Source organism: Zea mays, chromosome 2, assembly GCF_902167145.1.
Source record: "Zea mays cultivar B73 chromosome 2, Zm-B73-REFERENCE-NAM-5.0, whole genome shotgun sequence".
In the NCBI taxonomy this organism is placed as follows: Eukaryota; Viridiplantae; Streptophyta; class Magnoliopsida; order Poales; family Poaceae; genus Zea; species Zea mays.
The window spans coordinates 211,734,810-211,744,400 of NC_050097.1; the positions used below are offsets into that span (position 1 = coordinate 211,734,810).

General features: G+C 47.4%; 1 protein-coding gene across 1 annotated transcript; it reads right to left on the bottom strand.

Moving 5' to 3' along the window:
* Positions 1-7,719: 7,719 nt before the first annotated feature.
* LOC100382716 (uncharacterized) lies at positions 7,720-8,480 on the bottom strand. The gene is made up of 2 exons (NM_001175439.1): positions 8,109-8,480; positions 7,720-7,985 (listed from the first exon to the last, which is right to left on the bottom strand). The coding sequence occupies exons 1-2, from the start codon at positions 8,399-8,401 to the stop codon at positions 7,877-7,879; spliced, it is 402 nt and encodes a 133-aa protein (NP_001168910.1). The 5' UTR covers positions 8,402-8,480; the 3' UTR covers positions 7,720-7,876.
* Between the last annotated feature and the right edge of the window lie 1,111 nt (positions 8,481-9,591).

Below are 9,591 nucleotides of genomic sequence, written 5' to 3' on the forward strand. Positions count from 1 at the left end.
ACACTTAAGATTCACAAAGAAGCACGGAGTAAGGGAGGGAAGCAACACACACAAATCTACAGCGAAATGCGCACACACACGGCCAAGAATCGAGCTCAAAGACTATCTCACAGTTTCTCACAAGAACAGAGCTCGAATCACTTAGAATCACAAACGGATGCGCAAAGACTGAGTGTGGATGATCAAGAATGCTCAAGAGTTGCTTGGTGTCCTCCTCCATGCGCCTAGGGGTCCCTTTTATAGCCCCAAGGCAGCTAGGAGCCGTTGAGAACAAATCTGGAAGGCCATCTTTGCCTTCTGTCGTCGGGCGCACCGGACAGTCCGGTGCACACCGGACAGTGTCCGGTGCCCGATTCCTTTCCTTAAATGGCGAAGCCGACCGTTGCAGATGCGGGAGCCGTTGGCGCACCGGACATGTCCGGTGCACACCGGACAGTCCGGTGCCCCCTCCCGACCGTTGGCTCGGCCACGTGTCCCGCGCGGATCGCGCGGCCGACCGTTGGCTCACCGGACAGTCCGGTGCACACCGGACAATCCGGTGAATTTTAGCCGTACGCCGTCAGCAAATTCCCGAGAGCGGCCTCTTCGGCCGAGATAGCCTGGCGCACCGGACACTGTCCGGTGCACCACCGGACACTGTCCGGTGCACCACCGGACAGTCCGGTGCCCCAGACCGAAATAGCCTGTTGGCTGTACACAGCCAACTTTCTTCTCTTCTTCTTCTTCCTGTTTCTAATACTTAGACAAGTATATTAGTACACAAAACCAATGTACTAAGACTTAGAAACATACCTTTGCTCTAGATTTGCACTTTGTTCATCCATGGGTATTGATTCACATTTAAGCACTTGTGTTGATACTCAATCACCAAAATACTTAGAAATGGCCCAAGGGCACATTTCCCTTTCAATAAGATGTGGTGGTACAGTGCAGAATAATATGTTCTGTTTTTTTATTCAACTATTCAAATCTTATTTTTTATTCAGCTATTCAAATCATATTTTTTTGATTAGCTGATTGCCGGAGAGATTAAAATCAAAGGGGTTGAGCTGCAGGAGAGTTGCAGTTTGTCGTTCTTTTCCATGTTGAATATTTGTTTTAAAAAAGAATTTAGTGACAAACATCTTTGTTATTGGTATGAGTAATAACAAAACACTTTTCAATTTTAATTATATCTTCCAAAAGTTTAATGAAAAGTAATATATATTATGTTTCTTTTAATTTTCAATTAAATTATATGCACAGGATTCTACCTGTGGTCCATCTCTAGCAAAAGTTATCTCTACTACTTATTAAAGGGAAGAGGAGATGCGGGAGCGGGGCCGAGGTATAGAGGACTTTGATCTATACCACGGCCTCCGCTCAACGCCAAGTAAATGTATTGGTGGGCCTTCTTCTTCAGCATCCTCATTTGGTTTCTGTGTCTCGTGAAAATGACTTGGATTCCAACATCACAAGAAGGTTGGTGCCATGAATGCACTTGTGAGTGGCTAAATACGAAGAATTTAAGAATGTATCTTGCTAACTTTAGTTACTTGGATGTAATGGAGGTTTAATGTTTTATATGCAGGTTTGTGTAACAGCTCTCCTTACTACTGGGCAATCCCTATTAAGCGTGGTTTATTTATGCGGGAACCTGTGACCTGAGTGCATTATTTATGCCATGCTTCTATTCCATCGTTTACTGATGTTTGATCCTGTTAACCAGGTAGTACCAATATTTTTGTATTGAAATTGAAGTATCAATTTTATGGTGCCTTTCTTAAGATTATGCACCCCAGCTCTCTCCGTAGTGTTTTTAGTCCTCAACATGTACTTAGCAGTGGTAACACATCACAATCCAAATGTTTCTTCACAATGGAGTAGTTCTGAATTTTTTAGCTTGTTTGATGGGATGATGAAATGAGGAAAAACTGTCTAAACTGTCTACTATACTGTATACCAAGATCCTCACCTTTTAAATGGCTTGTAGGTCTGTCACCAAGAGCAGGAGTTCAATTCTGCATTTTGCTGCATTTTAGATGGCCTGTAAGTCCTAATTCACCACGCACAGGTCTAAGACCACAAATTCAGTCATATGCTGCATTTTGCATTCTCGATATCTAGCACTATCTGAAATCATTATTTACCTAGCATAGGCTGATGTTGCTATTCTTCTTAGGAAGGTACTAACTTTTTAAACTCATCATTGTCGTCGTTGTCGCGCACAAGAAGTTTTCGCTCTCCTGCCTAGGTCGAGGCATCGAGCGCGTCATTGTCTTCCTCGACCTCTACAACTAGGGATCTACGTGAGTACCACTGCTCCCCCATAGCACCCCACCGCAGATGTGATTTTCTGCTTGTGTATTCTGTCGATCTGTCTCTTTTTTGGGAGATTCGAACGCACCATCAGTAGCTTGGACCTGAGTCAGGCGCCTTCAGTGACGCGAGATTTCCTTCTTAAACTTTAGCATAAGTACTTATTTTACCGTTATATATTCAAAAATTAATCTTCTCAAGAAAGGTAGGGGACTGATTGTGTCTTCGATTGAGACAGACCCACAAACATGACAATGGAGCTGTTTTGAACAATCTGTGTCCATAACCATACCATTTAGAGATACACAGTAATTCTCATGTAGATGAACTCATGACCCAAGATGCAAATATTTGTGATTCAAGTGCACACAAGACCATCAAATAAAAACCATGCTAAAAACACAATAGGCAATAGAGAAGTCCATGTGTTTATTTAATTCCCCAAGCTAGAATATTCATCATCTGTATGAATTGATTACTAAGAAACATTAGGGGAAAAAGTATACAGTTTTGATAGAAAGTCGTTGCGCCTGCGCCGCCGGCTTCGACGATCTACCGAACCTCCCCGAGCTTGGTCCCTAGGTTTGAAGATGATACTTTCTTTGTATGCTAATTTTCTCAAAGATTTTTCTTCTCTTCTGTGTCTGCAACAAAGGTGTGGAGAGGTATGAACATGAATCTGTAACACTATTTTCTTTCCAGTGCTTAATTTTTTAATGCTTTGTACAATTATTGTGTGCATTGCAATCTTGTTAATATATATATCTTTAGTCATCATGGATTTTCAATGTCTGTATTTATTCAGCATACATTTTTGTAACGTCTGTGTAAAAACAATGAAGGATCATATGTACTTTCTATTTCTTTCTACAGGATCAAGCTTACTTCCCATATCTAACATTGTTCTCCATCAACTGGAAGGGAAATCCAGCAAAGGTCATTTTTATGTTATTGCAGGCCATTCCATTGAAATATATAAATCCAGTTTTCTTGTTTATTTATAGCATATTTACCATATTTATGTGAATGGTGGGGGAGACCCCTACATGTATTTCTAGCAATCAAGCAGTTTCCTAATTTTTTTAGACTTTTTCAGCCTCCTCTACTGCTCATGTTGCTGGCTTGTAACTGGTGGGCTAGGGGTTATCTAGAGATGACAAGGCCCTCAAGTTGGCTTTCCAGCACTGGATCGAAGCGATGAGTACAAACGGGCAGTGGGGATTGGTGGGTTTTACTGCCCATTCTTGCTCTTTTCATGGTACAATTATCATGTTTTTTTCCTACAGTGATGTTTTATTTTGTGGCAACATCTTTCGACCATAAACAGATACACTCACTTTGACGAATGTTGATATACTTTCAGCATTCAATTGTAGATAGAATTCTTGCTTTCGTGTAGATCTAGGTCATCGCGTCGCTGTCTTTGTTTGGCTGGTTGTAGAGCCTGCGCCTTAGGTTTGTTTAGCTCCTCGGTTCTTCTAGCTCCGGTATGGTTTCCTTTTTGCGCATAGTGGCGGCATCTGATGCATAGTTCGACGGTCCCTCGCGTTGCTCCGGTATGTCGTGTTCCTCTCATATTGCTTCGTCTATTTTTTGGCCTATTGTAGAATTGTTTTGTTTGTTTCCCGTTTTCTTTGAAATATGAACTGTTGATTTTCCTGTAGACTCCAACTGACAAAGTTAAAGCAAAGATGAAGCTTCACCTTATAGAGACAGGTGATGACTCTTTCAGTTCATGGAATCAACATGGCACAAAGAAGTTTTCGGCCTGTCATTGTCAATATCATTTTGAGACCCAGCTTCTTGAGATGCTATCAATGAGCTAAGATCAGCAACTGCACATGCCTTACCCTCAGCAACTCCAGGAGATACCGCACTCTCTTCTGAAGGAACTATTTTTGCATTGCGAACTGGAGCTGTTTTAACCTCCATCATATCGACCCCTTTGACATCAACATCCTGCACCACAGGTACCTTAGGAGAAACAATGAGCTCCCCCGGTTCTTTTATCATATCAAATGTATCACATATATCGGCACTTCCAGAACCTTTGATGTCCCACTAGAAGGTGACAGATTTTCTTTATGTGTCACCCCTGTGGGAGAACTTTCAAGAGTAGTTACAACCTCAGTATTCATAGATTTAAGTTCGCCTTCCAATGGATCAATCTGGAGTTCAGTCTTTTCAATCTCCTTGGAGATGCTTTCCTTCGGTTGGAGTAGCTTACATGTACTGGTGGGGCCATTTGAATCCCCAGAACAAGAATCATTATGTTGCATAAGTTCAACAAGAATGTTTGTATGGCCATTAATAGGATCATCACCGAGCTTTCCTATTTTTGATTTCCAAGCTCAAAAATTGGAGCTTTGCCTGGCCCCTCTTTCAATTTGACATCTAACTGATCTCCATTTCCAGCACATGTTGTTCTTCCAGAATGTATGTTGCTTGAATCCGAATCACAATGCCTAAAATTGCAATTCTAGCTCATAAATTCTGGATCTTTTTCCCCACCGACTAGGACTACGACTAGGGACTCCTCATAACTAATCATCGTTTCTTAATTCAGTACCATAAATTATTTTATTTACTCGTCTAAATAAATGCTTTATTAGCCGTGTAGTTTGGTACATAAATCTATACTACTATATTAAGGTTGCAACTACCTCCCCTGGTTCTGTCATCCATGAATCTACACCATCCATCTATATCATCAAATCTACACCATCCGCTACCAGCCCCATCCGACACACCCTGCCCCCAAACCCCAGTCGCATCAGCGCCACCAGCCTCATTCGTCCTCCTCACCCCATCTGCAGTCACCGCCAGCACCCGAATGTCGCGTTGTTCACTCTTTAGTTTTGATCCTGCATTTTAAATATTCTCTAGATACATACTAGATATTATTTACTAATGTTATTTAAGCAATGTTCTATCTCTTAGCTTTATTTGAACTCGATGCTGCATTGCTACTCAGACACACAAGTCATCCATTTGCTGGTGGATGAGGGAAAAGATTACCTTCGAATTTCCACATTGTTTACCAGCTAATTTCTTATTCCATTTGGCAAACTAGCTCCCAGAAATAAAATTTAAATATATTTTGTTGAGCTTCTCATTTGCACATATAATTTTACAGTTTTACTGAGTTTAGTAAAAACACCGTGTACCAGCACATAATATCAATACGAAGTTGTTACTTAAACTCAATAAGAGAGCATCATAGTGTTGCATAAATAAGTGTGCTTATGATTCATATTTGCTCATTGCAAATTGGAGTTATTCGTGTTGTTTCTTGGTATACTCAACAAAGAGATGTTAACCACTTGGGTTTATCTCATTGCCACACTCAATTATGTCACGTAACTTCATTTTCATGTTTTATTTTGTTCCAGCAATGTAGTTTATCTTTGTTTTAATAGCTTTTTCTTTGCAAAACAACATTTTGTTGCGGTTATTACGCGGATAAGAGAACCTAAAACTATAGCACTGATGTTTGTGTGACATAAGAGAACCTAAAACACATTGATGACATTTGCGGCCAAGAGCTACAGTGGGGTGGTTGATGTGCTTGGAGAATGAGAAGTTAAAGAATGGACTTAAGTTATTTCAACGACTTCATTACCTGGCGCGCACATGAGTATTGTATAATGTATTATCATTTTATGGAATCAATGTGTTTTATTTGAGATGTTTTAATATTCGCTACAATATTGTTTATTTTTTTTATAAATGACAAAGCACATGTAAACCTTGTATGTCTTGTAAACATGCACTTTTAGTGATGCTAATAAAAGTACAAAATTAAAAATAACAATTACTGTTTTTGCATATCAATGTATTTTATCATATATTGATTTCGTAGCAACGTAAGGGTATATTTATATATAAGTTATCATGGTATCATGTGTTCCCGTTGCAACGCACGGGCACTCACCTAGTATATAATACAATCTCCGGATGATGTAGTAGTAGTAGCCAACCTAACCTAACCCAACAATCCCCTCACTACGGAGAAACTTTTTCATGCACATAACGTTATTAGCAAGACTATGCTATGAAATTAGAACATGCAGATAGCTCACAAAGTCACAATTCAGTTTTAAAGCAAGGACCAATTTTCAAAATTCAGTTTATACATACCTCTCATAATTCAGTGCTGATAAGGACAATACCCGTACCATTTACACCCCTAATTGATAGGGTCCACCTTTTTCTATGGATAGGGTCAACTCAACGACTACGGAGAAACTTCATAAAGTTAATATATAATATAATCTCCGGATGATGTAGTAGTAACCAACCTAACCTAACCCAACATCGGTCTTCCAGAAAACCGGAACATCTTTTAAGCATTGACATTCCAAGGAGGACAGAACTCAACTGCCTTTGGAGTAGGAGACACCTCGCACATCACAGGGACCAATACAATGCCGCTGGGCAGCTGACGGCGGCGTGAGCGTGACCGATCTTGTAAGGTTGGTTGGCCGGCCGGTGGTTGGACTTTGTAGATCAAGCAGGGATGATCTGATCGTTGGACACCTGTTTCCGTGGGGGCGCACTGCCCAGTGAATTGCTGCTGGAAAAAGGCAGCTCGGCCTCGCCTGACCTGACTGACTGGCGAGTGGCGACCGGGGAACAAACCGCTGTGCGGAGCTTCCAACCCCGTCGAAAAGAAACTGGTCCTGGTCTCAAGAAGCAATGCTGCCGTGTTTCCGGATGCAGTGTCGCGCCCCGTCTTCTTCAGCCACCCTCAGGCTCTCTCCACAGCGAGTCTTTAGCATCAGCATCAGCCTTCAGCAACTGAAGTGCGCACGCCGGCGGGAAGGAGGAGCGGCGGTTCCTGGAACAGGTTTACACGCCGGGAAGAAACGTCACTGCTGGTCTAGTGTTTCAGGGTCAGCCATTTCCCGCAACTGAACAACTCAAAGTACAGTACTTGTGAGGAACGCTCTTCAGGGACCGTGGTTCTGCATCCACCATCAATGTTACAGATCCACCAGGAACCTGACAGGGAAATTCATTGCCCTGCTTTGACTGGAGAGTACTGTACAATCTTCAGACGAGAACGCCCGAAAAAGCTGCAGCACCACGCGAGACGCACGCACAGTTTCACGAATCGAGTGCGTCAGAGAAGAAGACGGGGCCATTAGATCCCACTGCGAGATCGGGAAAGCCACAAGCCATTTTCCTGCCGAACGGTTCATCACAGCAACGACCCACGCGGCCCTCCGTTTGTGTCAGAGATGAATATGCTCTGGGCTGTGGGGCGGGCATTGGGCAAGCACGAGAGGGGATCATTCGCATGCACTGTGTAAAAAAAATAAAAGCTGATGCTGATGCGGCCACTGCATGTTTGGATGGGTTTTGTTGCTGAAAAGGGACCTGCACTTTTATTTGACAGAGACGAGTGGTATACGCAGTGGGGCAAATCACTGGGTGACTCATTCTTTGATTCCTTCACAGTAACAAAAGATGCAAGGAACAATAGTACTGTATGTGTTAGCCAGAGACACTACTACTGCCGTACTGCGTGCTTGACTGCTTGTCTTGCCTCCAAGGGTTACAATACAACAGAACATTACAGGCTCCAAATGCCATGGAAAATGCTCCTCAGCCTGCTCCCGCCAAGCCTCTTCACGATCCGTTTGGCGTCTGGGACATCGGCCTCCGCAAGCTTCTCGAGATTCCTGCCACAAGAACACAAGCATTTGTTTTTTTTTCAAAAAAAAACTGAGAGCAGCGATAATTGATGAGCACATGATGATTGGCTACTGATAAGTGTGCGTGTTGTTCGTATCGCACTGTATTACCTGACGTGCTCCGAGGACATGATCTTCCTCCGGCCGGAGCTGCTGTCCGTGAGGTGCGCCACCGTCGACAGCAGGAACCGCCTCGCCGGCGCGGGCTTCTCCTTCTCCTCGTCGGGGCCCAGCAGCTGCAGCACCCGCGCCACGTCGCGGTCCTCCTGGACGAACCGCTTCCGGTTGCGGGGCACGGTCACCAGGGCGCACAGCGACTCGCCCGCCATCTCCCGCGCCTCGGGGGGCTTACTGGACGCGCCGAGGACGCCCACCAGCTCCGGCATGAACCCGGCGTCGCCCATCGCCTTCTTGACATCCTCCGACACCTGGCACAGGCGGTGCGCGGCCTTCAGCGCGCAGTGCTGCAGCAGCGTGTTGTCGCCGTTGCGGAGGAGGGAGAGGACGCGGTCGAGGAACCCGGCGGCGAGGAGACGCCCGGTGGAGTTGGGCGGCGACAGGCACAGCGCGTCGATGGCGCGGAGGGCCACCTCCCGCACCTTCGACGACGAGGAGGAGGAGGAGGAGGAGGGGTCGAGCGCCCGGACGAGGCACTCGACGGCGCCTTCTTGTACCACTGCGTCCCTGGCTGAGGTATCCCCGGAGCCGATGGCGGCGAGGAGCTCCATCGCCTGGATTCGCGCCGCGTCGTGCGTGGCCCTCTGCGAGAGCGTCACGAGCACGGGGACGGCCCCGGCGTCGGCCACCATGTACTTCCTGATCTCGTCGACCCCCGCGAGGCTCCGCAGCACCCGGCACGCCGCGCACACGAGCTCGCCGCCTCCGCTCGCTCCGTGGCCCGCCGCGCACAGGCCCAGCAGCGCCGTGACGCCGCCGTGCGCGGCGACGGCCCACGCGTTGTCCGAGTTCTCGGTGAGCCTGCAGAGCACCCGCGCCGCGCTCTCCCTGGCCGCCTCGCTGCCGGCGCCCCCCGCGTCCAGGACGCGGACCACGGGCGCGATGACGCCGCCCACGACCAGGTCCCCCCTGTGCGCGTCGGACCGGGCGATCGCCGAGACCGCCTCCAGGGCCTCCTCCTGGACGCGCGCGTCGGGGCACTCGAGCAGCGCGACGAGGGCGCCGACGCCGTCCGCGACGTCGGACGCCACCACGCGGGCGCACCTCTCGTCGTCGCGCAGCGCCTCGCTGAGCGCGGCCGCGGCCTCCCTCCGCATCTCGCCGCCGCCGACCCTCAGCCTGGCGAAGAGGTCGCGCACGTAGAACCGCACGTCGTCGCGGCTGGCCCCGGCGCCGGGCCGCGGCACCACCAGCGCCCGCGCCCGCGTCAGCGCGCCCGACGCGTACACCTCGTCCAGCCGCGCCACGTGCGCGTCGAGGGCCGCGCCCAGGACGTCCAGGTCGCTGCGCAGCCGCAGCTTGCCGCCGCCGTAGTGCCGCCCCTGGCTCCGCGGCACCAGCTCCATCGCCTCCCGGGCGGCCGCCGCGACGTCCCGCAGGAGGTTCGCCAACGCGTCGCACCTGTTCTCGTCGCCCG

What these genes read in the sequence shown, in the direction of transcription:
- LOC100382716 (NM_001175439.1), bottom strand. Translation starts at nt 8,401, where the DNA reads ATGGGCGACGCCGGGTTCATGCCGGAGCTGGTGGGCGTCCTCGGCGCG. An exon ending in ATGTCCTCGGAGCACGTCAG is followed by an intron (nt 7,986 to 8,108) that starts GTAATACAGTGC and finishes TTCTTGTGGCAG; the next exon opens with GAATCTCGAGAAGCTTGCGG.